Source organism: Penicillium maclennaniae, assembly GCF_028827695.1.
Source record: "Penicillium maclennaniae strain IBT 15551 chromosome Unknown utg000008l:1.0-3552695.0:1.0-3555053.0, whole genome shotgun sequence".
NCBI classification, from domain to species: Eukaryota; Fungi; Ascomycota; class Eurotiomycetes; order Eurotiales; family Aspergillaceae; genus Penicillium; species Penicillium maclennaniae.
In genome coordinates this window covers 1,751,851-1,779,842 of record NW_026623220.1, presented here as the reverse complement: position 1 = coordinate 1,779,842, position 27,992 = coordinate 1,751,851, and the positions used below count along the sequence as shown (strand labels likewise).

The window sequence follows — 27,992 nt, the reverse complement described above, 5'->3', positions numbered from 1 at the left end:
AATATGCGTTCCCATCTCCCATCTCTACGGCCCAAGTCAGAAGGTCCGTCGTCAGATCTCTTCATCGCCCTTGCGAGTATGCTTACACAGACACAGAGCTTGAGACTCCGGCCACTCTCGCTCCCTTGGCCATGGAGACTCCTCCTCATCTGCTCCACCCCGTGGGAAGTGAAGCAGTCCCTACCTCATCGAGTCTCGATGTCCTCGCCTTGGACATGAAGACTCTTGTCAAAAAAATTCAAGATTTGAGTCATTTGGGCATCGAAGACAGTAAAATCACCTTGCCAAAGATCTGCGTGGTTGGCGACCAAAGCACCGGTAAGAGTTCCCTCATCGAGGGGCTTTCCGAGATCAAGGTGCCCCGAAGTGCTGGCACCTGCACTCGGTGTCCTATGGAAATCAACCTTTCCGAATGTGAGCCCGAAGAATCATGGAAATGCACCATTTTTCTTTCTTTTCGATATTGGTACGATGCCAACAGGAAGTTCAGGGCTATGTTAAAGAAGAGCGAGCCCCTCGGTCCTTGGCTTCAAGTAATTGACCAAGAAGATGAGCTTTTCATCACGTTGACAGACAAAAGCAAAATTCAAGACGCAATTTGGTGGGCACAGCTCGCAATTTTGAACCCCGGTGCGGACTTTCACCATTATGTTCCGGGAAAAAATGCACTTACCGAGGAGACCATTGAAGTCAAGTTCTCCCCAAATGTTGTTCGTCTCGACATTTCTGGGCCCAAATTTCCAGCCTTGTCCTTTTATGACCTCCCAGGGGTCATCAGCCAGGCCGAGCACGAAGCCGAGAATTACTTGGTGCTTCTTGTCGAGAACCTTGTCAAGCATTACATTTCTGAGGAACACTGCATCGTTCTCCTCACTTTGTCCATGACAGATGATGCTGGAAATTCGAATGCGGCACGCCTGATTGGAAGAATCAAGGGAGCAAAGGAGAGAACACTCGGGGTGTTGACGAAACCAGACAGACTGGCTTCTTTCGAGTCGTTCACGCAGTACAAAGAAATTTTGGAAGGGAAGGTGTATGGTTTAGGCCATGGATACTTCGTGGTCAGAAACAATACCGATCCAGAAATACTGCACGACGATGCACTCACTGAAGAGGACGCCTTTTTTGCGGATCCTTTCTGGTCCGTGAAAATGGCTGATTATCATCACCGTTTCGGAACCCGCCGCCTCCAAGTCGCTCTGTCAGCTACGCTCATGGAGCAAATTCAGAAATCCCTGCCTTCCATCATTCGCCAAATTGACGAGAAAGGAAATCGCATTGATGCTGAGCTGGACACTCTCCCAGACTCTCCTTCCGAGGATGTGCAGCGGGTTCTAATGGAGAAGACGATCACTCTAGGTCTCAAGCTTCGATGGATATTCGAGGGTGGGACTAGCTTCGGAAGAAAATGGTGCGATCTGGTAAAAGACTTTCAGACGGCCCTAGAAATTACACGCCCGACGCTGCGCACGTGTACCGACAGTGACAACATCTGCATGAGCGAGAAGTACGATCCCGACGCCGAGATGGTCATTGCCTCGGGCTCTCCTGCTCGAAAGAGAAAAGCGAATGGCCTTGAAGTAAAAACACCTGATCGGAAGGCGCAAATCGTCAATGCTCCAAGTGGTTCGACTCAGGCAAAGGATTGCGTTGGAAAGATCTACAAAACTGCGTGTTTTAGGGAGTGGACGGGGCCGTTCATTAAATTCACGCTGGATGGAATCCGGTTAATCAAGGAAGAGTCCCACCGCGCTGGGATTCCCAACCAGATTGACCCCAGTGCAATTGAAAAGCTGAACAAGGAAAGTGTCAAGAACTGGAATGTACTCGCAAATGCTTTTGTTATTGCTACCCATGGTATTGTCCAACAGGTCTTGATTAATTCTCTGGACGACGTGATTGCCCAGTATCGCCAGACCGGGCTCTATCGAGAGCTGCACCGGATTATCACGACTTATCTTTTACGACTGCGCGCCAATTACCTTCTGGATGTGGATACTCATTGCTGCATCGAAAATGACAATCCGTTCACCATGGCCCAGGCTCAGCACAAGGAAGCTTCTCTGGAGGCACTGGCAGCACTATCCAGAACCCGCCAAGCCTCCCGGGGTAAGGCTTGGCTTCAGGTGCATGCCCATGCCACGGAAGATGGCCCAAAGCTCAGCAAGGCCCCTGACGACCTCGGGCCTGACCAATTCTCACAAGAACTGGATATGATGGCTGTAAGTGATTGCTCTTCATCTTCGGAACTCAAAATATTTAACCCTCTGCTATAGAGTTCCCGCGGATACTACCAGATCGCCAGCTCGCGCTTCCTGGACGTCATCTGCCAGCGTGCTTACCTCAACATATTCGACAAATGTCAGAATGAATTGATCGAGGTCATCAACACCGAATTGAACGCCAATTGTGAGTCACTGGTCCGCCCAGAAATGCAAATTTGCCGATTACTAACGATCAGTAGCCTTCGAACGTTGTATGGAGTTGATGGCGGAAGATCCTGAGCGGCAGGCCCGTCGGAATGTATTGACCAAGGAAAGAGTCAAGCTCACCCAAGCTCAAGAGTGGCTCGCCGCAGTCCACCAGAGTAAAGACGAGAGCTCTGACATTGGCACCTTCACTGAGGAAATCTTGGAAGTTGTAGAAGCGGAGTAACGAAGTTCAGGGGGTAGCCACGCCGAGTAACGGCTTCTCGAGGGGACCTGAAGAGTTGAGTGGAGAATCGAAGACGAGGGTTTGTCTTAGCATTGATGGGCAATTTGTTGGGAGTAACATGAGATCGTTTGATGGATGAGGAAAATCACGAGAAAACTCGAAGAAAGAAATGTAGGAATACAGGAAACTTGAAAACCCACATCTACTTTTAAAACGGCAACCTACAAGATCATTCTAAACCTAGGTACTTGATTTCCTCTGCCACTTCTTGGCGTTCCTTTTCCGTTTTAGTGCTCAGTCCTTGCCGCTTTTTGCTCACTGAGTAGTACTGAGCACGCCCCTGATTACATAATCGGTGAACTCGCTCACTGAGCGTTACCTGACCATTACGTAAGCCGGGGAAATAGACTTCAGACAATAAATTGACAGAAGATGACTTTGAATACAACGGATTCGATAACTCCGAGGAAGAAGAATGGTGGAGGAAGATGAGAGCGAATGTATGGATCGCGAACAGGACATTGAAGAGCACGAGTACACCATCTCCAATAACACGGCACGAACTCTGAAGATTCGGCTCTTTTTTACAGATGAGGAAATGGGCGATTTCAAGTAAATAAAAAACTTTGTCGCCGAATGCACTTGCGATGGTGCCACTGTCGCCAACGCTCTAGCCCGGTGTATTCATCGAGAGGACATACGCTCTGAATTCTGGGAAAGGATGGAAAAGCCCAGCGAGGAAACGTGCGATATGGCCTTCAAAGTCTTTGATCGATATAGAGCAGTCAAGACCAAGTACAAGGGCCATCCAGTGCAAAGAGGAACTGGCGTATAGGGGAACGAGCTTGATCATAGCCCTCTTTTCCTAGTTAAAAAGCTTCATGTTACAGCACTTGAACTACGTCGGAAAGGCCTAGGACAGAAAGTAATGTTCTTACTTTTAGAAAAGGCTAAACAGTTCCTCCAAGACGATAAGTCAGACGGCGGGCGAAGACGACGGTTCCAACGAGGCTTTCCAGTCAGCATGGATTCCACGCGCTCTAGTCAGTCCTGGATATCTAACAGCTGATATAAAACCGCAATTGGTGGGCAGATCCGCCGAAGAACGCTTGATGGCATGGGTTCGAAATCAAACCGGTGCTATTGACTTTTGGCGATGGTGCGGGTTTCGTCGAATTTGGAGCATCTCGCTGTTTTGCATTTTCGTTCGATCTCCAGCATCAGTCTCGCGCTCTTGCGGTGGCTTCTGATTTCGACTCGCGTAGAAGTCATGCAGAGGATCTTGAGGACGAAGAACTCGAAGTTATCTATGAAACCGATAGTTTTACTGAAGTCAAGGAATTGGAAATGGAAAGTCTCCGTGACGCGTTGCCACTGCATCATGCAAGTCTCACTCTGATGGATGAAGAACTCAGAGCTTTTTTCGTCACTCATGCTGACGATGAGATTGGCTGGGATCGAGTGATCAACTCTGAAGCCACGCTTCTGCATCTAACAGCTTCACATAGATTCTGCTCGGCCATAACGATTTGATCGAGGATAACATCTACTGTCGGTGCGTCCTCCAATGCTGCCACATCAACGGCAATATGCTCATAACTACTATCCCAACAAGCAACCCAGCAGATCCATGCATTCCAAGATTTTCAAACATGGACGGGAACCAAAACGGCCCAATGAAAGACCATGTTTGACGGAGGAAACCCAGCAAAATGGACACCGAAGAAGTATTTTCCGTATGCACCTGGATTACATCTGTGCAATTACATATCAGTGTCGTGCTCATCCGCATTTACAGAGAGAGAACTCACAATTGACCAAAAACGTCGCCACGACCTGGTTTCCAAATCCTGCAACCCCAATCCCAATAATGGGAGTGACATTGTAGTGTAGAGGTTTCGTATTTCCCATGCATATGCAGAACGCAACTAAACCCGCAATAACACATACAAATCCAAGGTAACTGACAAGCAGGAAGTTCACTGGCCTGGGCATCTTATCATGCCGCCGTGCCGCACGTCGCCGCATAGTACACAGCACTGCTGCATTGAAAAACTCGGCGAGAACTGTACCTGTAATAATTCCGATGAATTGCAAGCCAATCTGCTCGGCTCCGAAATTGAACCGTTCGGCGAAAAGCTGTGGGATTTCTACCGTGAGCATCCCCGCGACGATGTTGAAAATCATGCTGTGGGCATAGATGGGAACCAGCATGCTTATGCATTTGATATGCTTGATTGGACGATAAAATTCGGCCCATGTGAAGGGACTTAGGTCGATCCGGCGGACTGCGAATGATTCCCGGATGCCCTTGGATTTGCTGCTTGTTCCGGAGTCTTTCACATATCGTGTCTCGGAGCCGAGGAACACCTGTAAGACAAATTGAACTCCACTAATTATGGCGAAGATCCAGTAGATCCATTGCCAGCCTGCTCTCTCTGTCACAAAGGCCATCAGAAGTGGTCCAAGAGGAGGTCCGAGGGTAATCATTACACTAGGGCCAGCGAGATTAGCTTTGATATATGCACAGCGGAACAAGACAGAAAATAAAAGGTAACTCACGCCCAGACTCCCATTCGAATGCTGCGCTTGTCCTCGTGGAAGCTCTCTACAATCACCAGAGCTCCTAAAGCGAGGGGCGAGCTAAGAAATATCGAGCAAAAGATACGGCATACCAGCATAGTGGTATAGTCGGTACTCTTCGCGCAGCCAATGTTGAATGCTGCAGCAAGAAGCGTGGATGCAAGCCAGACCGGTCGACGGCCATACCTGTTTGAGAATGGGACTAGGACAAAGGGGAAAAGACCAGTAAAAAGGATCTGCTTCTAGATTAGCGATGGGATATGGAATGGAGTCTCCAGATACTGACATGAATTGATGTAAAATAGCTGACTTCAGATACAGTGACACCGAACTCCTCGGCAAAGATGGTATAGGCTGGAATGATACCAGCTCCCACAAAATTCGTCATCAATGAGTGGAAGGTCAAAAGGGCGAAGTTGATCTCTTTCTGTATTGAATGGTATCAGCCATCTGAACCTATACAACTTACTCGAGGACCTGATACCTTCCATTGAGGCCAATTGTGAGGATCATCCAAATCTTTCACCTGTGGTTCCGCGGTTTGGGCATCTTCGATGTGATCACTTTGCGAGTCGAAACAAGCTGATTTCTCTTGCGTGTTATCCATTTCTGAACTGACTGAATAGTAAAGCAAACCCCCTGGATTCAGAAGGACATGATTGAAGTTGACCTCAACCCTGGACCTTGCTTTATGTATCGTGATCTGAATTCATATGTGGACCCCATATTGTGGCGTTGATACTTGTGGGGAAGGCCTGAGGATTCGAGCCGGCGGGACAACCGGCGGAAGCTGAACAGTCTTCGACTACCCCGAGCAGTAATTGTCCGAGCCGTCCGGATATGTAAGTTTAGTCTTTGTTGCCTTACTCTCCTTTTCTTGCTCTCTTGGTCAGATCCTTCCAGATTGCATTTGTCTCTAGTATCTCCAACCATATTACATAGAGTTCTTGTGAGCTGGAGTTGCAAGAGAATCATATTTATTTTTAACTTCAATAAAATGGACTTAGACAAGCAGCGCTCTTCTCGACTAGAGGTTAGAAGGTAGAGGGCTATTTGAAGACTTTCAAAGTCCCAAATTTGAGGTTTCTATGCACCCAAGTCATTCAGAAGATGTCCCCATTCAACCCAAAACAGAGCCTGCTGGCTATCATCCATGGGTAATTCAAGATTTGCCCAATCAATGTCAGCATCATCCAGTTGGAGCAAATCAGATGCGTGATCGGAGATAAACCCATCACTTGTGGAACCTTGTTGGTCATTTTGGGCCTGTATAATGGAGGACCTTTGCTGCACGTGAGGCTCTCATTTTGATACTTTCTTTGCCCGAGCAAGCGTTCTTTTGATGATAATGGTCGCATTTCTAGTCACGACACACTCGCTCAGAACATCCAGAATAGCAATTGCACGATCAACCTTTTTGAAAAGCGTATCGAGTGCTTTTTTGTCCTGTGAAAAGCCGCGAAAAATCCCAGTGAGGAGAACACTAACTGCGAACAATATATACGTTGAATTATACCACCTATTAGAAAGAGATTATTACTTAGCAACTGCTCGAAGTAAAAAAAAACGGCGGAAGATTAACGTACCAGGTTTGGAAGAAGTCGGAGTTTCGAAATGTATCATAAACAAGATCGATTGCTTGATTCGCAGATTCAATGCATTTCTGTTGACATTCGCGGATTGTCGCCATTTCCGCCTCAGTCCCCTTGGTTACTGTTAAGGACTTGCCAAATATTATCATCCGAAGATTGTAGTAGCCTAGATGTGGAGTTAGCAAGAGTCTCTCGGGATGCAGGGGACTGGATTGTTCGTACGTGTCATCAATACGACCGATTGCTTCTTGACAAAGCTTGCTGTTGTGCGCTTTAAAGGTGATGCATGGGCAGTCGTATTTTCCGGCTTCAAATGGCAAGGAATTGATTGGAACCAGTAGTCCAGCTGCGCGTCCAACTCTGTTGCCCGAGAGAGTTCTTCCCGCAAGGGACATGGTAGACTGTACAGCCTAAGGCTGACTTTTCGCATGATACTTGCCAGTTTAACCATGCATGGAACAACCTGTAGCACATGAAGACTGCTGGTAGCATGGTCTCCCTCGAAAGACCCCGAAGTTCCCGGAATATCCTGGGTGTGATACTCATCGGGGCCTAAACTGTCTGGTCTGCCAAGTGCAAAGCTCGTCTGTCTGTTGCGTGTCAGTTTGATATTGCTTCTGTTGAGCTATTGCAACAACTTACATATCAAGCCAATAAACAGCCCTAATTAAGTCAGCCCGGAACGGAAAAAAGCTTTTTGGTTCAAAACTTACCACCACGTCTTTGCTGCTGTAGTAGACGACCTGGGGTCAGAAGGCTTTCCATAAGGTAAGCGGTTCAGCCCAGTTGCCAAAGCAGTTCTAGTAGCTTGTCCAGAATACAAATATGCCACTATGACTTGCCATTAGCTCAGAAAAGGATAACATATTGAGTGTCATGAATACCATGTGGATTTAGCTCGTGTTGACACACTTTTCCCTGAATGTGGACTGCAGTTAGTAATTTGGTACCAATAAAGAAGATCTTAACCTATGTACCATCATATAGTAGCACTGAACCATCTCCAAATCTGTCCCCGATCCCAGCTGCGTTACAACCCCAAGAGCCTGATTGAAAAGCTTTCGGCTCCATGAGAAACGATCTTCGCCGTATATCTCCCTTTCATCCCAAACCATCACAAGGCTTCCTAGGCTCAAGGTTGCGTAATAGAGGGCAACAAAAGAAACAGGCTGCCTCTCAAGCTTGCCAAACCATAAATCTTCACAGCGAGTCAAAAACTCCTCTTCGTCGAAAATAGGCTGAATGCAGTGAATATTGCTAAAGTAGGCGTCTAGAAACTTTCTGCCCACTCGAAAAGTAAAATCGATCGTTGCTGTCATTGCTAATTCCCGCCACGATACTTGGCGTTGAATATGGCTGAACATTAGTGTTGTGTAGCATAGAAGCTAATGAAGGCTCTGTTCTCCCCACTAGTTGCTCGCTAGTGTCATTGCCTGATATATCATCGACGTGTCGGAGGAATGCCACGGAAGAAGACGCGCCATAAAACTCGAGGCTTTTTGTGTGCAAATTTGTATCCACAATCTCGGTAAATGGGGTCGCTGAGTGCTGGGATGCTGAGAGACTACGTCTCACCTGTGGCTGAGCGGATGACAAAACGAGTGGTAATTGGGCCCCTCCCCGAGCTCTGGTGATACCACTGGTCACTGGATCAGGTGTGGACGATACTCCAGTCTCGTCGAAAGGAATCACATTTACCACCCAAGGCCTGGTATCCGAGGGGATCTGGACATTGTCCATTATAGATTCGGAACTTTGATTGACCTCACTGGCTGTGTTTTGATTTGGCTCCACAGATCTTGACCCATTGATGTCAGTAATGCGCTGGATTTGAAATCTCGGTGGGGGTCAAAGACATACGGCTTGGTCCGTTTTCTCACGCGACTTGTCCTGGAATACACACACTCAAGGTCACGTTCTGCCTGCTATGGTTGGCTAATGGTACCAAGAAATGAAGCGGATGCTCATGATTTGCGACTCACCAACGCAGTAGGAGCAAGGTTGCTCCTCATCGCAACGGTTCTTTCTCGCGCGGCATAGCTCGCATGCCTGGAGGGCTCTCAATCGCTTCGGTCTCACGTGTCCGTGCATGTTGCTTGATTTGTCTTATAGGCAGTAAAGTGCGAAGGGAATTAGGTAGAACAAGAGAGAAGGGGGGGGGGGGTTGGAGAAGTGCGGGGCCCCACATACTCGCCCCACACTTTTTCTACCGGCCCCCAAAGCGTTGAGGTTCGGGGACGGTTGAAGCTCCAACCGGGCTTTTACGGGGACTTTAAGTTTGCCTGGGATGTTATAAAGCATAGGATTCTCAAGTTACATTCCTTTGATAACTACGTACTTGAAGGTGAGCCCTTAAAATCAATCCTCATTTTACAAAGTCTCAGAGCTTCTCTTAAAACCATTCTACTATCTCTACCTAAGTAGTCCGTTTGGTCTCCATTGACCCAAATTGAAAACTCATTATCTCAACCTCTCAGGCAAGTAGATGCATTGTAGCCTTTTCAGACTGCTCAATCCATGAGTCCAGTAATTTCTCGTCTCTAATTTTGAAACCAAGATCGAAGTCCTTAGGCTCAATAGACAATCCCGAGGGGTTGGCATTAGCCTCGAGTGGGCCTGACAAAATGGGCCTTCGAGATGGATCCTTTGCAGGGAGAACCTCAAGGGCGATTACTAGACGCGCGAACGTGACATACATCTCCCGCATCGCCAAGTGCGAGCCTGTACACATCCGGGAGCCGGCTCCAAATGCGAAATGTAGAGTTCCCGATCCCTCGGCCATGTCGATGAAGCGTTCAGGGGCGAATGTTTGAGGTGATTCGTAATGGTCGGTGTCGTAGTCGGCCGCCCAGGCATTCTAGGTTCGAGTCAGCGGATATTCAAGCTTATAGCTTTTGGTATGGACGAAGTTATTGTGCGTACCATCAGGAAAGTTGTGCCAGCGGGTATTAACGAGCCTTTGTAATCCATATCCTTGACACTGACGCGTGGAAGAGACATGGGAATAACTGTCCAGAATCGGAGAACTTCTTTGCAGAATGCGGACATATACTCGAGTTTCTCTTCCACAAGACATTTCTGCCACGCATCGTTGTGCGGATACACTGTTTTGATTTCATCCAGCAGCTTCTTCTGCAATTCTGGGCCTTGGGGGCCAGATAGCATGGCAGTACCAAATTGAATGCACGCTGGAGTTGTATCAAGGCCACCAGCAATCATTGTTAGGCAAATTGACTTGATTTCCGCTGATAATTCAGTCAGCGTGATGTTTTTTAGCACTTCAGTCCCCCAAAAACTTCCATCTTACCATGGTCTAGTTTGTATTCTGGATCCTTGATAATGTTTCCAGTGATACAAGGCTTGTCAGTTCCCTGGGCTATGTGATCCTTAAGCCTCTTCAGAAGAAACTCGAGATATTTATCACGGCGAACCCGCAAATCCGCAGCTATATCATTTCCTTTAGGAAGAATCCTCAGCATGGGGACAAAGTCTTGCCAATTGTTACTTGTACTGCGAAGAGTACTAATACCGCGCTCAACATTCACAATTTCAGTCAACAACTCGTCTCCAGAGTCTCCATCAATACGGAAGCCATAGCCAAGCGTCAGGCTAAGGTTCAGCGCAAGACGCTGGAACAGAGCATATGGGTTCAGGTCAACCTGGTCCTTCTTTCCACGAACCTGGTTGACAAGTTCCCTAATGCTCACGAGCGACTCTAGATCAATCAAAGGCATATATGAAGCAACGGATGGTCGGTTCACTGCTGTCGCGGCGGCCTTTCTGCGACGCTTGCAGGAGTCGTCCCACGGTGAAGTACCAATGGTAAAGGCCTCGGATCCTGACAACACATTGTGAAATGTATGTAGCTTAGGTCGAGATATGAGATTGGACTGGTTCTTGATCCAGAGTTCCTTCACAGTCTCAAAGCTGTTTGCCACAACGAATCGCTCGACAGAAATCAGTATAAGGATAATGATATTTGGGGAGGGCCAACGTACTCGATTTCCTAGTCTGATCTGGTAGACCGGTCCATGTTTCTTAGCAAGCTCGGCGAGGCGCTTGGGGTGTTCGACGCCTAATTGGATAAGGTTTCCGAATATAGGTACCCCAGGAGCTGAGGCGAGACCGCGAATATATGGCACATCGGTGGTGTCAAGGTGATAAAGCACCAATAACACGACTAGTGCACAGAGGACTAAGGTGATCCAGGTTGAGCCTAAAAGTCGGCTCAACTGTGGTGGAAGTACAAGATCACCGGAAGGGGAAATAGGGTTGAAGATATCCATGATTCAATTTCTTCGGAACTCATTGTATTGATTCCAGATGGTTGCTTTTGCTGTTTTAAGTACTACCTGTTTCAATTTCCACTAGTAATTGATGGAAAGACATGTAGACATCATGGAGCTGACGATCGAATGGTGTTTAATTTACCGAGTGCTCAACCGGCACACCCGGCGGCACACCCGGCGGCACATCCGACGAAGTACCCGACGAGGACGACAAAATTGATTGACTTCAGTATTTTGTGTGCTTAGTTCGGTCTTCCAGAGATGACATCGATAGTTGATAACTTTCTTCTTCGCTTTTCGGCCTGATTATAGTTTTGACAGCTTATGTTTGTGAGGTGAGTGTGACGCATGACTACCTTTAGGCCTAAGGGGGATATAATCTGGAAGGCGCTATAGGTCTAACCTAATTTAGGATAGAAGTGGTTTTATTTCGTAGATATTTGTTTCTCTTTTTCTCTCTTCTTCTTCTTCTTTAGTTTAGTTGCCCTATTAATGATACACGAATTCTTCTTCGTCTTGGTCGGTAACAGTGAGTGCGTCATAGCTCTTGGTATCTATCTTCAATAGTGGCATTCCTATGGATTAGGCACCATAGAAACAGAGAAAATAAATCAAGATTGGAAGACAGGATGTACGATATGATTTAACTGTAGATTGACATTTTACATATGTGTGGACGCTGTTGGGAGATATAACTAAGGCACATTACACGCGATGATTGTCCTGTGAAATTGCAGCGATCTTTCTCAAAGAATGACATTATCTAATTCTAAAAGACATTGGAACATCTTCATAACATCAAAGACCTGAAAGTGTATTCTTCGTATGCACGTCAATAACACATAGCTCTACAGCGTTGGGGCTGGCTTGATCGTTCCTTCACACTCTCCGAACCCCACCAGCGGGGAGCCATCCTTGCCACACCAAGCCCGGATGGAGATAGTATCTCCATCCTGTAGAAACGTTCGTTGAATGCCATTTTCAAGCTCAAAGGTACGAGTACCCCCAGCAGAAGCTTCGAGGAATGAACCAAGACTTCCAGGCTCGGTGCCACTGATAGTGCCTGATCCAATAAGATCACCTACTTGCATGGGACAGCCACCAATTGTGTGATGTGCCAACATTTGCGCAAATGAGAAAACAAGGTTCTTGCCGTTGGTGCGCGCAAAAGTTGCAACCTTCCCATCGGCAGCTTGGAACTACCCGTCAGTCGATTGCTATACTAGTTCAAGCGCTGGAGACTTACTTTTGATTTCCACTTCCAGGTTGATGTCATAGACATTATTCAGGCGTGATTCTTGCAGATATGGATGCAGCTGGGTTTCATTGGGGATACCTTTAGCATGGAATCCCTCGATGGCATCTTTCAAGATAACCCAGGGGCTGATGCTGGACGCAAAATTCTTCGCGTTAAAGGGACCCAAAGGCACGGCTTCCCAGGCCTGGATGTCCCTGGCTGACCAGTCGTTCAAAATAACAAAGCCGAAGATGTACTCTTCGGCTTTATCAACTGGAATTGGCTCTCCCATTTCGTTGCCTCTGCACAAAAGTGCTCCCAGTTCGAGCTCGATATCAAGTCTCCTGCATGGCCCAAACTGGGACGCAGTATCCATTTTGTTTGCCAAATATTGGCCCAGAGGCCGTCTAATGGGTGTTCCAGATACCACAACAGAGGATGCCCTCGAGCTGTAGCCAACGGGGAGGTGGAGGTAGTTTGGCTGAAGCGCCTTTTGGGGGTCTCGGAAGATACAGCCGCAGTTGTAGGCGTGGTTTCTTCCAGCGAAGAAATCTGTGTATCCCGCAATCTTCATGGGAATATAGACTTTGACATCCTTTTTGTGGAACAATGCAGCCTCTCTCGCAGTATTGCTGTCCTTGAGAACCTGAGGGACGGTCGTGTTGAGTGCGAAGACATTTTGGAGATATCCTCTAATGTAACGATGGAATCCTTGTCCAGTAGCAGCAAAATCATTCAATGTTGGCTGGGAGAAAAGCTTCGCGTGCTCCGGGGTGAAATTCTGTAGGGCTGCAAAGCCGCTGTTAACCGCGAAGGTATATAGATCAAGAACGTGGTCTCCAATGGCGATTGCAGCGTGAGGCTCAGCTGAGGCAGGCGTTGTGATGATACCGAATGGGATATTTGCCAGTGAGAAGTGGGATCCCGAAGGAATTTCGAGCCAGCTTGCAGTACTCATTTTGATCGATTGAAGGAGTTGAGGTTATGGTATTTGTCGAACACCTGAAAACAGTACAGAAATACTAATAACAGCTCTATTCTATATTATACAACGAAATAACATTTCTAAGCAATGCCTCCACCTGGATATGAAGTTCTACGTAGTCCCGCATCGGTTCATCCGATGATCGTCAAAAGGGCACATCCGGCGGATGATCCGCCATATTTCCCCCGGTTGTAATTGGGGGCTGAATAAACTATCGGTGAATTATTCAAAATACTTAAGCACTATCAGATTTTAGATTGATGTTCAACTATACACACTTTCATATCAAGTTCTCACGTCCCAAGAGTAGCAGGAGACAATGCCGGTCACCAAATTCCCCATTCCCGAGAGATACGAGTATCAAACGGGGTTCGCAGCAAATCTAGAGTAAGTGACGTCATATCTCCCAGATCGTCAAATTACTTACAATAAGATAGAACAGAAGCAATCAAAGGAGCACTCCCAATTGGGCAAAACTCTCCCCAGAAGTGCCCATACGGTCTCTACGCCGAAAAAGATATCAGGCACCGCATTCACAGCACCTCGGTGGGAGAACCAGCAAACATGGGTTTACCGCATCATTCCATCTGCTGCTCATTCATCCTTTGAGCCAATTCCATCGGGGAACAGACTCAAAACCGAATTCAACCAAATACCCAATCAAATGCGATGGGATCCATTTGACATCCACGCGGATGTGGATTGGATCGAAGGTCTTCACATGGTCGCAGGATCGGGCGACCCAGCTTTGAAGAACGGCGTGGCCTACTATATCTACGGTGCCACAAAATCCATGAACGAGAAAACTGCAATGTACGATTCTGATGGTGATATGCTCATTGTACCCCAAACCGGCGCGCTGGATATCGAGACTGAGATGGGCCGGCTTCTGGTACGCCCCAACGAGATTTGCGTGATTCCACGCGGAATCAGGTATCGTGTCAAACTTGTCAACGACGACCCTATCCGCGGATACATCCTTGAACTTTTCAATGGACACTTCCAACTACCCGAACTCGGCCCCATTGGGTCGAACTGCCTGGCCAACGCCCGCGACTTCCAGATTCCCGTTGCGGCATATACGCACGACTCAAAGACAACCTGGACGGTGGTGAACAAGTTTTGTGGGCAGTTGTTTACTAGTAAACAGGGTCATACTCCATTTGATGTCGTGGCTTGGGAGGGGAGATACTACCCGTACAAGTACGACTTGGGTTGATTCAATACTATCGGAACCATCTCATACGACCACCCAGATCCTTCGCTAAATACTGTCCTTACGGCCAACTCAAATGCTCACCCCGGTACAGCCATTGCTGACTTTGTTATCTTCCCTCCTCGATGGTTAGTCGGCGAGGACACTTTTCGGCCACCATCGTACCACCGAAACTGCATGAGCGAGTTTATGGGTCTCATTGAGGGATCTTATATTGCGAAGGGGGCTGGTTCGGGTGGGTTCCAAGCTGCTGGGGCAAGTCTTCACAACTGCATGAGTAGCCATGGGCCAGATGCGGAGGCATTTGACAAGGCTAGCAACCAAGAACTCGTTCCAGTCAAGGTCGGGGCTGGAAGCATGGCTTTTATGTTTGAGAGTTGTTATATGGTTGGTGTCACAGATTGGGGATTGAAGACGTGTCAGAAAGTGCAGGAAGAGTATAGCGAAGAGAGCTGGGGAGGTTTGAAAGACCTCTTTACCCCTCCAGAGCTCCCGCCTCGCGATTGAGGTACTATTCACATGATAGTAAGGTTGGTTCGCCTAGGGGCTTCGGATCGTATCGAATTATAGTTATCCAAAATCAATTTCAGTAGGACATCCCGAAGGTCTCCACACTATTTTCGTAAATAGTGAATGTATAGTTCATGATTTGTGTCAGGTGAGCGACCCCCACCCGCAAGCGTCAGTCTTGGCGCTCGGAGCTCGAGACGCTGGATTCGGCCACCTTTTGTGTTTCTCTTCTGCCACTTGAACTTCAAGGTCCCTCTTTCTTACGACTCTCTCAATTCATTATGCTCCAGGTCCCAGTGCCGGGAAACCCCAACCAGGCCTCCACCAAGGCTGTGATCTTGGTGATTGACGCAATGATCGCCCTGCTGTATTTGTACACAAACTGACCGGTCAACAGGTGGGAGGTCCCTCGCGAGGCACTCGATTCCGTCCATTGTCGCTTGATGTGCCCAAGGTGTGTATTCTCTGAGCGATTAATACCCACGGATCCCTTGCGACAACGTGCATCTAACTTGGGACCCCCACTTTTAGCCCCTGTTTGAAGTCGCCGGCCACCCTATTATCCACCACTGCCTCAAGGCTCTCGCCAAGGTCCCCGACGTGCGCGAAGTTCTTTTGGTCGGATACTATGACGAGACTGTTCTGCGGGATTTCATCAAGGATGCCGCAAAGGAGTTTCCCCAGTTCCGCATTCAATACCTGCGAGAATACACAGCGTTGGGCACCGCAGGTGGCCTGTACCACTTCCGTGATGCGATCCTCAAGGGTAAGCCTGAGCGCTGCTTTGTGCTGAACGCAGACGTCTGCTGCTCGTTCCCTCTGGGCGAGATGCTGCGTCTGTTCGAGGAGAAGGACGCAGAGGCGGTGATTCTGGGAACTCGCGTCGACAATGACGCTGCTACCAACTTCGGATGCATTGTGTCGGACTCGCACACCAAGCGCGTGCTTCACTACGTCGAGAAGCCCGAATCGCATATTTCTAACCTGATCAACTGCGGCGTGTACCTGTTCGCTACCGAGTGCATCTTCCCCGCCATTCGCAGCGCCATCAAGCGCCGTACTATCCGCCCACGCATGCTTTCCTACCCCTCTTCCGATAACCTCGAGTCCTCCTTCGTCGCGACCGGCGATGACGAGGATGCCGAGAAGAGCGAAGTTCTCCGCCTCGAGCAGGACATTCTCTCCGACCTGGCTGACAGCAACCGATTCTTCGTCCACGAGACGAAGGACTTCTGGCGCCAGATCAAGACCGCTGGCTCAGCTGTACCTGCCAACGCCCTTTACCTCCAGAAGGCCTTCCAGGCCGAGTCTGATGAGCTCATGGCACCCTCCGCCACGATCGTTCCCCCGGTTTATATCCACCCTACTGCTCAGGTCGATCCCACTGCCAAGCTGGGCCCCAATGTTTCCATTGGCCCCCGTGCCGTCGTTGGAGCGGGTGTTCGTATCAAGGATTCAATCGTCCTCGAGGATGTAGAGATCCGCCACGATGCCTGTGTCATGCACTCCATCATCGGCTGGAGCAGTCGAGTAGGTGCCTGGGCCCGTGTGGAGGGTACTCCGATCCCCATCACCAGCCACTCCACCAGCATCATCAAACAGGGTGTCAAGGTTCAGAGCATTACGATTCTGGGTAAGGAGTGCGGCGTTGGCGATGAGGTTCGCGTTCAGAATTGTGTCTGCCTCCCCTACAAGGAGCTCAAACGGGTATGTACCATTGCGTCTTCAACTTCATCCTCAACTAATCCGATTTCAATCTAGGACGTCGCCAACGAAGTTATCATGTAAATGCCAGTCTTGGACTTTGGTTCTTGCTTCAAAAAATACCACATCCTCCCGCCATCTTGTCAATATCGAGCGTCATAATGCTGTCTTCTATTCTTGTCTGCTATTGGATGGTCATTTACTTCTCAGCTTTTTCTGTTCTAGAGTGCAAGTAGATCGAGGAGTCATTAGAGAAATCCATCCCGATCAACCATCGATCTATTCCCAAATCATAAGTTTCCACAACGCCGCATGTCTCATACTCCATTTTCAACCTCGGGAACCCAAAACAGCACGCACACACTAAACAGTAAATCGTAAACAAACCCATAAATGATCATGAGAACTGCAACCGCTATGTAGCACATCCAGAACGAAGATCCAAATAAATCATCAAAAATCATATTCTCCAACGCTCAAATCAACGATACATGCCAGAATCATATCCAGTCTGATGAGTCTGCGCCGGGTACCCAGCGTTCTCCGAACCAAACTTCACCCTCGGTTCTCCTCGCCGACTTCTCGCCGGCGCCGAATCGTAATACTGCGCGGCATCCCCCGCATGCCCATACTCCAATGAATGATCATACGGCCTACCCTGCGCACCCGACATCGGCGGCGGAACAGCATCGTACGCCACAGCCGAACCCGACCAATTGCGATCCGCCATTTTAATATCCGCTGGATCCTCGCCGACCGCCGCCATACTGCCCATGGGGTCGTAGGCGCCGAGACGATTTGCGCGGCGGCGGACAATGACATCGAGCCAAAGCGCGGCGAGCGTGGAAGCGGTGCCGGTCACGGTGAAGCTGAAGAGGGCTTTGTAGCTGCGGCAGATGGAGATGCCGGTCTTGTTACCCCAGTAGGTTGTGCTACAGGAGGTGAGGATCGTGTGGGCCATGTTGTAGCTTAGGAGGGCGAGGGCGAGAAGCCATATGAGGAGGAGGAGCGTGTTGAGCATGATGGAGAGTTTGGTGGAGAGCCCGCAGGCGCAGTTGACGAGGGATGTGAAGATGACATTTAGCAAGGAGAGAAGGGAGGCGATAAGGAGCTGGGTTGGTTACTTTTATTTAGCACTTGGAAAATGATATCGGGGTTGGGGGGGGAGGTGGGCTCACGATCAAGAAGGCAAAGGGTAGTTTGTATCCGTCGGCGTGGAGATGGTAGATAAACACGGCGAGAATGATGGCGGTCACGAGAGAAGAGAGAAAGATGAGGACTCGGATACCATGAAATGGCAGGGCCGGATATGCAGAGGGCTTCACTGATTTGGAGCGCATTGTGTAGTTGTCAGTGAATTGTGGAGGGAGAAGGCTGCCCCTGCGATGGTTTTTTGATGTAAACAAGATCGGCGCTCCACTTGACACGTTAAGGCCTGCGTCACGCCTATTTTTATCGTTGCGTGGCGTTGCTGGGGTCACTTTTATTTTCAAGTATTAACACACTCCAACAATCGAGATGAGCTAACTCATGAGCTAGCTGCATTTTTAATAGTTGAAATCTTCATAAATTACGTGCTTTTCTTCGAGCCACCCCACCACCATCTGCTTCAATGCATTGCCGGCGCACAGATACCACGTTTCAGACAGCAACGGGTCCAAATCTCCCGCTTGCATTCTGCGTCGCACAACCCGTGCCCCAGATAGATGAAGCGTGTCCAACTTGGTTGGATGGCTATTTGGGTCCAGACTCGTGACAAAGATAACTGTGGATCGTGGTAGCTCGGGCCACCGATGAAACGTATCGTCTACCAAGCCTATATCAGTGATTGAAACCGACCAGAACAGGCGCAACTGAGCAATATCGAGATCCGGGAGCTGGGCAAGCAGGGGTGTGATTCCTATGCCCCCCGCAACGAATGGTACGATGGACCCAGTGTGGGTCGCGATGTGGAAATTGCCACCAAATCCTTTCAGTGGGACTTCGAGGCCCGCTCGCTCGTTCGTGCGGAAGAGATGGTTGGTGACATTTCCGTGGCGACGGATCGTCATCTCAAATTCATTGCTGGCAAGGCCACGGTCTGGATATGAGGATACAGTGAATGTGCGGACGAAGTCATCGTTTAGGCTTGCTGGATCATCGTCACGCATATGGCTGTAGCCCATGTCTAACTCGTCCTGGAAGGATAGTGTCGCATATTGACCGGGAGTCCAGGAGATTGGCTTGGGACTGTTGTAGCGAAACCTGAATCGGGAAATTTTGGGTGTTATTGTTTCCTTCTTGATCAGCGTCGCAGACGTCTCTGCGCCTTTCTCTACCTCGTTCGGAAAACTCTTCTCTGTCGAGAGGTATCGCACGGCAGGATTATATGGGGATGGTTCACCGGGGTGGCCTCGAAAGGCCAGTCCCTTGTCCACGAAGAATGCCGCTGCGACAGTGACGCGGACTGCAAGATTTGATCGTGAAAGAACGGCCGCAGCATCTTGTCCAACCAACACTTCAGCGCGTCCTGTGAGATACAGGACATCTCCAGTCTCAAAGTCTGGAACCACGTAACCGGCTAAAGGCGTTGTCTGCAGGTTTCCGAGAGTCTGATACAGTCGATTCCCTGAGTATTCTGGATAAATAAGAACTGCATGGCCATTGTTAGACTCCAGTCGAACGAATCCAGGAGGTCCGCCGCGAATATTTGTATCCATATCTGATGTGCCATGCCTCGAGGATACGAAGATGGTGTCCGCGCGGGACAGCAGCTCTATCGCTGTTGCTGGAAGCTGTGGTGAGTCGGATTTCAAGGTTGGACTTGGGCGCACAGGCACGACGTGCTTTTTGTTCAGGTATTTGGGGCAATTTCCGAGGCTCTCGTCGATGTGGACAGCCAACTGTACTTGTCCCAGTTCCTCGTCCAGAGATCCCGCTACCATTCTACCAAAAAGCTTCCATCGTCGTCGATGCTCTAGATCAATCGCGAGTCCGGAGACCATGTTTCCAGGCGATTGCCTTGGAGCTCCCTCTTTCATCGATGGCCTGGCTGCCGAGTAATGCTTTGACTACAGGGTCGTATGTGCTGTCCACCGCTGTCTTGAGCCCGATTGTGGATTCGGCAATGGGCCCAGCGAAACCCTTTTTTGCCGCCCCATATTGAAGTCCAGGGCCGCCCTTGGGAGTCCACTGTTCCCACTGCAATCAGGGGAGCCTGTGTCAAGAAATAGCCTCCGTTGGCGCTGAGATATGGCACAGCGGGGTTGTCCATATCAGGAACTCGCATCAATCGGTGCATCCTCTCTTCGCCATCATGCCAAGGAACTGTCCCTGCTATAATCGAAGTCATTGTGCCTACTGTTGCTTCTCGACTGAGTGATGATCCGTTAAGAAATGAATGCTGGGGGTGATTCCATGACGGCGCCATCAACAGTCTATTATTAATCCACGTTTGATGACTCCCGATAATTTCAAATCAACTTCCCATTCAGCTTTATCGAGATGAAATTAAAGTCAACGCCTCGAATATACTTCGAAACATTTCCGATTTCCAACACAGTAACGATGCTAGCATTTCATCAATCATGAGCTTTTCTTTCCCCGCACCCATGACGTTTTGCGTGCTTAGGCGCGGGGGTTCCACTGCACCGATGATAGCAAGGATCGGGTAGGTGGAAGATCCAAGAGATCTGCGATCACGGCAGAACCCCGGTAAGGACCATCTTCACATCGGCGTATCTTTAGTGGAGTGGCTAGCTTACTGCCAGCTATCTCCTGTGAGGGGACGACCGGCGAACCCGGCGAACCTGGTGAAAACGGCTCTCCATCGATAAGCAATACTCTACCACTCGAAGCTCTGCTTCCGTTGCTGGGAGATATGTCCCGTGCCGATAGCTTGAGATGACCGCAATTTTATTGAATTCAAGATACTTTTGATAGTTACATCTTCTCATTGTGAAGAGTACCTTCTCAGCCTCCGGCAAAATCGGCAAACACTCCGGAGAATGCTATCCATATTAGCATCCAATCTAGCGGCCATACTTCGGGGATATTGATAGCTGTACGATCAAAATGCGGGATAAGTACTAAGCTGCAAGCTTGAACTTCCGCCAAGAAGCTTTCTAGACGTCTTGGGCTACGTGAAGCTATTTGCATTGACAGCCATTGATCTCACGCCCAATTTAGATGTTTCGGCTGAAACTATCGACAATGAAAACTTCTTTTGCTGTGATAGGGCTTATGGCCGGTCATCTGGCTGGCTTTGCATCCGCAGTGCCATTTCACAGTCAGCGAGCACAGTCAAGCAGCTCCACATATGCTGACCACATGTTCAATATGGCCATTGAGTGGAACGATGGCTTCTGGGATGAGGCTGCAGGCTACTTGGTCGCAGCAGCAAGCAATCCCGGTCGCTATGACACTCGACATACTGCCTGGTATGCAACGCAGCTGTTAGCTAGAAACGAACACGGGGGACGTGGCACGGGCTGTGAGGATCTTTGACAATGTCATTTCGGGGCAGTATCTCGATCCCGCGGACCAGTGGTACGGGGACTACACGCAATCCCCGTCAGCGCCGCAGCCAGGAACGACAGAGTATCCCGATGAGGGTCCGTATAGTTCGGTATGGGATCTCGACTGCTGAAAGCTATGTGGAAATACTGATTGTGTCATTTCAGTGGGACCCTAACATTCGCGACTTCGTGGGCTGTGCCTGGCTCGTTGCGTTGAACGACTATGACCACCTCCTGCCTGCTGAAACTGTCGCCAAGGTTGAGAAATCCCTGCATATTGCAGCAAAGGGGGATCTTTATCGCGTCGGTGGTGTTGACGGCGACAACTTGTACCCGTGCTACTCCAATCCTTGGGTGATGCGCACAATTCTTCAAAATTGGGTCGGCACTCGCGTTGGTGATAGAAACCTGACCGAGTCCGGTGAGAAATTTGCCCAGGAGCTGTACGACCTGTGGAACATGTATCATACCCTATCTGAGTTCAACTCCCCGACGTATAGCGGAGTGGCCATGTGGGCTTTGGCTTTGTGGAGCCAGTATGCCTCTGACGGCAGTTTGTTGCAAAAGTACGTTCCGGAGATATTGACGGCGAGCTGGGATGAACTCGCCCAGCTCTATAAGGCAAACTTGAAGAACTTGGCTGGCCCCTGGGATCGCACCTATGGTTACAACATGATGGCTTATACATCTCTGGTGGCACCCGTAATCTGGGGCGCTGTGGGAAAGGAGTATGCACCGTTTCCCAAGCAGACCTCGGGAATGTATCACCAAGATGAGTTCGCCTTCTATCCCCTCTTCGCTCTGGCTATGCCTGAAATGCTCAAGTACTTGTCAGCACAGTCTAAGAAGAACCTGGTTGAATTCCCTGGTGAACACATCCATACGGCCCAGGCTTATTCCCCGCCGTTTGACACTTACCCGCGGAACATCACAACATGGATGTCTGACAACGTGACTATTGGTGCCGAGACCCTCGCACAGGACGTTGTTGGGGGAGCTGCGAAAAGTACCAGAGCATTCAACCCTGCAGTCATCCAGTGGGCGACCGACGACAATCAGATTGGATGCGTTACGCATTGGGTGACCGAGTCGTCAATCCATGCAGTGGCTTCTCCACATGCACTGCATATCTCCTATCCGAATGCAACATCGGCAGATGGTGCAGTATCTTTCAACTTCTTGTTCAGCGGTCTTACGGTAAGCCACGGCTTCAACGTCACGGGGTTGGAGGGCCTTCCTGGCATGAAACTGAAAGTCACGACGAACGCTCTGGCCGATTACACCATTGTCTATAATACTGATCAGTCAGTGAATGATTTTATCTTTTACAACATCACCTACACTATGCCAGAGCAGTTCACCGATGCATCGTTCATCTCGTTCCGAGTTGTTTGATCGACAATTTCGGGTACAACATGTTAATTTATATCGGATATAAGAATGATAAATTGACACTCAAATGAGTAGAAATGCCTAGCGCTAGGCTCTTGGTGCAATTGGTCCTGAATTATAGTCGATCAGAGACCTCGTGAACATCCAGTCTCAAGGATTTTGGACTCGGTCACCGAGAGGCAGAATGGCAACCTCAGTGTCATCTTGAGTGAGTCTAATATCGAGGTCATTATCAAGAGGAAGCGGAGATCCCTAGCAACTGCCAAGCTAAGCAGGGTTTTGCCGTCTTCGAAAAGGGGAAGCAGGTCTTTCTCCCCGCTCGGGGTTTGGAGCTTCTCTTAAACCCGGCCAAACGACAAACCCCCACGAACGCCGGTCGAGGCCGTCAGTGATGAAATTCAATTCCTTCTGATAGTCGACTACTTCTGCATGATCTCCCTATCAGGGAAGATTGATTATAGATGCTCCAAACTTTTGCCCGCTGATACGTTTTCCGGGCATATTGACTCAATATCAAGGCCCTTCAGAGATTAATTGCTTTTCCACAGGTTCGCGATATCATGACAACCCATCAAAGCACGCGACCGCGTCTCCCTAATTTACAAGACCATGCCCTGATAGGTGATGCCAGCAAGATCCCCATTAGTAATGCGACTCCCGTGGTCTCCGTCAGTCCCATCGTTCTACCTACACCCGATCGCTTTGTCGATTTACATCTCCGCGTTACGGCCCCTACTTCTGGCCACCAGTTACCAATTATCCTCCTCTCGCATGGACAGGGGACATCATATTATTTGTCCTCATTGAACGGCTATGCACCTCTCGCCAATTTCTATGCATCCCATGGGTTCGTCGTCATTCAACCAACACACTTGAGTTCCAAATCCCTGAACCTTGACTTCGAGACGAGCTCCGATGCACCATTCTTCTGGCGCTCACGGGTAGATGACATGAAACTCATCCTAGACGAGCTCTACTCTATCGAGATTGCCTTGCCTCAAATCCAAGGACGCCTCGATCACACTCGTGTTGTCGCGGTGGGACACTCAATGGGGGGGACACACGGTCAGCATGCTACTCGGAGCCCGATTAATAGATCCTGAAAATGGCGACGAAATTGATCTCATTGATCATCGCGTGAAAGCCGGTATATTACTTGCCGCTCCTGGCGATGGTCGTGGCGGAGAGGGTCTACGTTCGATTGTTCAAGACTCATTCCTTAAATACCATAGCCATGAGGAAATGACCACGCCTGCTCTTGTGGTCATCGGGGATAGCGATGATGAATCGCATCTAAGCACTCGGGGTCCTGAATACCACGCAGATGCCTACTACAGCAGCAAAGGACCGAAATCACTTCTTACCATCACTGGCGGGAGACATGGACTGGGTGGGGTTTCTGGCTATGATACTGCGGAGGCGGCGGATGATGAATGCCCAGAGAGACTGGCTATCGTTCAAAGATTGACTTGGTCATATCTTCGCAGCCGGCTTTATCCCGAGGATCCTGCGTGGTCGGAGGCCTGTTTTATCTTGCAAAGGTTCCCTGGTTTGGGGAGAGCTGAAAGTAAGAGAGGGTGATCAGGATGGACCCGGATTGGCATCTGTTTGATATGCTCAATTTTCTCGAACTAGCAAGCATTCTGTTCGCAGGCGATTGTGCCTTACATATCTTCCATCGCTTTTACCTACGTACCGGATTTCCTATGCCGCTTCTTGGCCTTCCCTTTCCGTTTTAGTGCTCACCCTTCGCCGCTTTTTGATCCCTGAGTAGAATTGAGCACGGCCCTGAGCGCCCTGATCTGATCAGTGAGCGTTACATAAGCTCCCCAATCCTCAGCTGAGCAGTCTGATCCACCTCATTGATCCCGATCTAAGCGATCTGATTTGCTCACTGACCACAACCTGAGTGATGGGTGAGCGACCCTCAATAAAATGCAACACGCTAATCCAATTCACGTGCTATCCTCACTTTCTAGATTGCCCCCACAGTTCCTATCAAAAAAGCACGGGCATCATTAATTTGACCATTCGTCCTGTTAAACTTGATAAACTTGCCGCAGTTAATTGCGCCACGGCGGTGCCTGGTACCTGACCTGCTAATCAGTATTAAATTTCTCGCTTTACGCTCCTGGAAATACTTCGCCTTCCGGTCGTATGAACTTCTAATGGAGAGTTGTATGAATGCTAGGGCAAATAGAGGTGTTTACTCGGAAACCGAGAATCTTGCTTTGGGCACAGGTTGACTCGCTTTCTACCCCTGGGAACACTTCTCCTCGTTATGTGGGTCTTAACGTATGCGTAGAGGTGGGTAGCACCTCGAGATGAAGGATCAATATTAAGAACAGCTATAATCGACTCTAGATACAAGACGTAGCGCGAGGAAGCAAAAGAAAGGAACTTCCGGGGGCTCCGACCCTTGGCAAAAAGGGGAAACCCAGATCCCTCCGAGAAATAATTTCTCGGAGGCTGAAAATGGCGCTGATTCCGGAGGCGCAGAGTGGGACTTGGAGAATTGTAGTCGCTATGTCATTTCATTTGCACAACCCATTCTGAATTTGGTGTTGTATTGTAGACTGGCCCCTGCGCCTGTGCTAGAGCCGCAACAGCAAGGAAACATTGCCTGAATGACACAATTGGTGTAGCCTGGAGATCGTCCAGGTCCGTCTTGACATAGAAGGTAGATGCCTGAATGACTGTAGAGTAATCGACGACCCATCTGCCTGTAATGAACTCCTGCCGAAGGAATATCGTCTCACAGTAGTTGCTCATGAAGCCATACATACAATTCAGATCCTTCATAAATTTGATCGGCTGGGCAAGCAAATGGCGAAGCATAGTTTCTTCTTCATACGCCTCGCTCATCTCGTGTTCGTGCACCCAAGGGACCTTTAGCTCCCCAACAATCTTTGGCTGAGCATTCTTGGTCATCAAAATGCTATCAGGCGTGTTGGCATAGTGGTTTCCAAGGCACTTGAAATCCGCAAACTTTAGATCGATTGATTGGGCCTTAAGGATTTTTCCAACCATAAATCCCACCGAATGATTGAAAACACCCTGAAGGCCTGTCTCATCGCCAATGAGGTGTGATTCAGCCTCAGGGTCGCCTGATCCATAGGTGTACTTAATGACCTTATTGCTCCATCCTCTGACCTTAGACATATGTTTCGACAAATCGGAGAAAATTGGACCAATGACGGAGCTCGCCACAAACTCGATATCGTGGAGGGCGTTAAATTTGGTGTGATTTGGGCCAAGGGGGAACGGAGGAAGGGCTTGAGAAGCCACCTTCCTCACGCGGGCTTGCTTTGTCGGCATATTGTCTGAGTCTGTAGACAGAATGGAGAGTCATTTCAAAACATCAAGAACTGAGCTCAAGGATCCTGGAGTGTAATTTACAGATTTGAGAAGCGTAGAAATCGGTTTTCAGTCCTGGTTGGTGAAGTTGACAGCGATAGTGGGGGAACAAACAAAAGCACGTTGAGCAGGTGCTGTGTTTTGCGAGCTTTGTGTCGTTCTTTCTCAAAAATCCTCAGTTAACAATTGCTACAATCGCCGCAGTTGCCCGTTAAGATGTATTTTAGTCTCCTACAATAAATGTTGCGACGTAGGATCTACATCGCCTTCGCTATGAATCGTTCAACGGCTATGTGCAATTCGAGTGGAAGCCCATGAGAATGGTATACTACATTGACGAAGCTGTCCTCGATGCCCAATTTACGATCTTCACACTTATTCATTTCGATACATATGTGACTTTTGAATCCTCTGTTATTATGATTATTGTAATTCTTCCATACGGATTTGAAGATTCATGCGAATAATAGAAGGACTCTCGACGGATATTTTCCTCTAGGGGTCTATTTGAGTGTGACTTCGCTGTTCACTAAGTCCATCCTGTGGTATCGTGGCCCAGTCCGTCGTCTTCGGAGATAGCTTGGCCAAACGAAACAGAACGTAGTACTTGTCATGCCACTCTTCGTTTGTATTAGTACGACCCGCGCGTGAAAAGCCTGAGAAATGCCTAATTTCCGTCAGCTTATAGTGTTCGCCGCTCAACAACGGGTAGAGCGTACATATTCCCGGTGTCCTTGTCATAGATGATCTTCGACATGGTTGACATACACGGTAGGTAACCGTACTTCTTCAGCTTTCTAATTTTCATGTCAATCGAGAGCACGCCTGGCAGAGAGTTCTGTAGACTCACGGGAAGGCTTCACGAAATTTATCGCGGATCGCTTGGCGCGACTTAATATCTAGCTCCCAGAATTCTTCTGCGCTTAGAGGCTCCCCGGGGACTTTATCCCAGACCAAATAAGTAATATAACCTCCCGGAACGATACTATCTTCGCCTTGCTTTCCCTCTTGGTAAGCAAGGAGGTCAGGGACAACATCGCATTTATATTTCTTGAGCATTTTCAAGGTCATCAACTTAACGTGCGGTTGCGGCTTAGCAGCCTGCTTCGTCGAATCTGAGGGCTCTGGTATTGAGTGCCAATGACTGGAATTTGAAGATAAATCCGCATAAAGGCCTGCTTGCTAGGATTTCCCTTAGGATGGCAGAGAAACTTAGCAGCTGCGAACGGAAGTCCAAGGCCATCGGCAACGTCTTGCTGCGTCATCGATTGAGATCGTTCAGAGAGCTTCTTCTCGATTACCTAGGTCTGGCGGGGTAGGTAGAGAGGTGGCTCGGGTGGTGGATCGAGAGTGACGTCCGTGCCGTCGAGGCCGCACAGGAACTCGGCAGTTTCGGGAGTGTTCATGCTAACTTAATGAGCTTTGCAACGATGGATGAAGACGTATTGGTGAATGAAAGCCTAGTAAAGCTAGTGTTTGAATGAGAGTGAAGGAAACGAGAGTTGTTGATGTGAAAGTAATCAGTGCAAAACTGAAATGCAAAGCGTAGACCTCATAGAGAGGTAAGAGACGTCCACTAAGCCAAATTGGGGAAATGATAGAATACAGCAGGAGGTGGAGACTCGGAGTTGGAAATACAATGTTCTGTCAGAATTAGTCATATATTCGCGCCCATACAAAGTGCCAGATAGGGGCTGCGTTGAGAAGTTCCACGGTTTCATGCTGTGGGCAACGAAGATCATCTCCCACCTCCAATGGTTCTTCTTTTCCTCATTGGAATTCCATTGCTTGCGTTTATACGTTATCTTATTGTGTATAATGGCTTTGTTCTCTTCCTCTATTGGTATTGATTGTCTCGGTATACTGTGACGCTTAATTTTCTTGAGGAATGAGGGCGAACGTGATCAGGAAGGAGCCGTTGGGCTAACCCGATTTAGGATAAAGTGGTTTTGTTTCGTAGTTGCTGGTTCCCCTCT

The 27,992-nt window shown here is 48.8% G+C and overlaps 13 protein-coding genes across 13 annotated transcripts; 5 read left to right on the top strand and 8 right to left on the bottom strand.

The window, feature by feature from the left end:
- Window positions 1–3: 3 nt before the first annotated feature.
- N7477_009646 (putative dynamin GTPase) lies at window positions 4–2,655 on the top strand (the record flags this gene model as incomplete). The annotated part of the gene is given in 4 exon segments (XM_056971307.1): window positions 4–76; window positions 91–2,222; window positions 2,277–2,409; window positions 2,462–2,655. 4 exon segments carry the CDS (start codon window positions 4–6, stop codon window positions 2,653–2,655), a joined length of 2,532 nt encoding a protein of 843 aa, XP_056818286.1.
- Window positions 2,656–3,795: 1,140 nt separating this feature from the next.
- On the bottom strand, window positions 3,796–5,845 carry N7477_009645 (uncharacterized protein; the record flags this gene model as incomplete). The annotated part of the gene is made up of 8 exons (XM_056971306.1): window positions 3,796–4,140; window positions 4,259–4,410; window positions 4,467–5,149; window positions 5,218–5,263; window positions 5,331–5,377; window positions 5,425–5,474; window positions 5,525–5,665; window positions 5,708–5,845. The coding sequence occupies 8 exons, from the start codon at window positions 5,843–5,845 to the stop codon at window positions 3,796–3,798; spliced, it is 1,602 nt and encodes a 533-aa protein (XP_056818285.1).
- A 695-nt stretch (window positions 5,846–6,540) lies between these two features.
- On the bottom strand, window positions 6,541–8,194 carry N7477_009644 (fungal specific transcription factor domain-containing protein; the record flags this gene model as incomplete). Its single annotated transcript, XM_056971305.1, has 6 exons — window positions 6,541–6,757; window positions 6,825–6,996; window positions 7,053–7,420; window positions 7,473–7,493; window positions 7,544–7,587; window positions 7,808–8,194. 6 exons carry the CDS (start codon window positions 8,192–8,194, stop codon window positions 6,541–6,543), a joined length of 1,209 nt encoding a protein of 402 aa, XP_056818284.1.
- A 1,109-nt stretch (window positions 8,195–9,303) lies between these two features.
- N7477_009643 (uncharacterized protein) lies at window positions 9,304–11,116 on the bottom strand (the record flags this gene model as incomplete). Its single annotated transcript, XM_056971304.1, has 3 exons — window positions 9,304–9,687; window positions 9,753–10,075; window positions 10,138–11,116. The coding sequence occupies 3 exons, from the start codon at window positions 11,114–11,116 to the stop codon at window positions 9,304–9,306; spliced, it is 1,686 nt and encodes a 561-aa protein (XP_056818283.1).
- An 851-nt stretch (window positions 11,117–11,967) lies between these two features.
- N7477_009642 (uncharacterized protein) lies at window positions 11,968–13,314 on the bottom strand (the record flags this gene model as incomplete). Its single annotated transcript, XM_056971303.1, has 2 exons — window positions 11,968–12,311; window positions 12,366–13,314. The coding sequence occupies 2 exons, from the start codon at window positions 13,312–13,314 to the stop codon at window positions 11,968–11,970; spliced, it is 1,293 nt and encodes a 430-aa protein (XP_056818282.1).
- Window positions 13,315–14,005: 691 nt separating this feature from the next.
- Window positions 14,006–15,064, top strand: N7477_009641 (uncharacterized protein; the record flags this gene model as incomplete). The annotated part of the gene is made up of 2 exons (XM_056971302.1): window positions 14,006–14,555; window positions 14,598–15,064. 2 exons carry the CDS (start codon window positions 14,006–14,008, stop codon window positions 15,062–15,064), a joined length of 1,017 nt encoding a protein of 338 aa, XP_056818281.1.
- Window positions 15,065–15,348: 284 nt separating this feature from the next.
- Window positions 15,349–16,855, top strand: N7477_009640 (mannose-1-phosphate guanylyltransferase; the record flags this gene model as incomplete). The annotated part of the gene is made up of 4 exons (XM_056971301.1): window positions 15,349–15,408; window positions 15,465–15,521; window positions 15,599–16,774; window positions 16,829–16,855. 4 exons carry the CDS (start codon window positions 15,349–15,351, stop codon window positions 16,853–16,855), a joined length of 1,320 nt encoding a protein of 439 aa, XP_056818280.1.
- A 397-nt stretch (window positions 16,856–17,252) lies between these two features.
- On the bottom strand, window positions 17,253–18,111 carry N7477_009639 (uncharacterized protein; the record flags this gene model as incomplete). The annotated part of the gene is made up of 2 exons (XM_056971300.1): window positions 17,253–17,882; window positions 17,950–18,111. The coding sequence occupies 2 exons, from the start codon at window positions 18,109–18,111 to the stop codon at window positions 17,253–17,255; spliced, it is 792 nt and encodes a 263-aa protein (XP_056818279.1).
- Window positions 18,112–18,318: 207 nt separating this feature from the next.
- N7477_009638 (putative oxidoreductase, FAD-binding) lies at window positions 18,319–20,102 on the bottom strand (the record flags this gene model as incomplete). Its single annotated transcript, XM_056971299.1, has 2 exons — window positions 18,319–19,802; window positions 19,847–20,102. 2 exons carry the CDS (start codon window positions 20,100–20,102, stop codon window positions 18,319–18,321), a joined length of 1,740 nt encoding a protein of 579 aa, XP_056818278.1.
- Window positions 20,103–21,079: 977 nt separating this feature from the next.
- On the top strand, window positions 21,080–22,662 carry N7477_009637 (uncharacterized protein; the record flags this gene model as incomplete). The annotated part of the gene is made up of 3 exons (XM_056971298.1): window positions 21,080–21,189; window positions 21,248–21,377; window positions 21,433–22,662. 3 exons carry the CDS (start codon window positions 21,080–21,082, stop codon window positions 22,660–22,662), a joined length of 1,470 nt encoding a protein of 489 aa, XP_056818277.1.
- A 557-nt stretch (window positions 22,663–23,219) lies between these two features.
- On the top strand, window positions 23,220–24,240 carry N7477_009636 (alpha/beta hydrolase family protein; the record flags this gene model as incomplete). Its single annotated transcript, XM_056971297.1, has 2 exons — window positions 23,220–23,724; window positions 23,756–24,240. The coding sequence occupies 2 exons, from the start codon at window positions 23,220–23,222 to the stop codon at window positions 24,238–24,240; spliced, it is 990 nt and encodes a 329-aa protein (XP_056818276.1).
- A 948-nt stretch (window positions 24,241–25,188) lies between these two features.
- On the bottom strand, window positions 25,189–25,977 carry N7477_009635 (uncharacterized protein; the record flags this gene model as incomplete). The annotated part of the gene is made up of 1 exon (XM_056971296.1): window positions 25,189–25,977. The coding sequence occupies one exon, from the start codon at window positions 25,975–25,977 to the stop codon at window positions 25,189–25,191; it is 789 nt and encodes a 262-aa protein (XP_056818275.1).
- Window positions 25,978–26,511: 534 nt separating this feature from the next.
- N7477_009634 (uncharacterized protein) lies at window positions 26,512–27,075 on the bottom strand (the record flags this gene model as incomplete). The annotated part of the gene is made up of 3 exons (XM_056971295.1): window positions 26,512–26,683; window positions 26,736–26,813; window positions 26,867–27,075. The coding sequence occupies 3 exons, from the start codon at window positions 27,073–27,075 to the stop codon at window positions 26,512–26,514; spliced, it is 459 nt and encodes a 152-aa protein (XP_056818274.1).
- Between the last annotated feature and the right edge of the window lie 917 nt (window positions 27,076–27,992).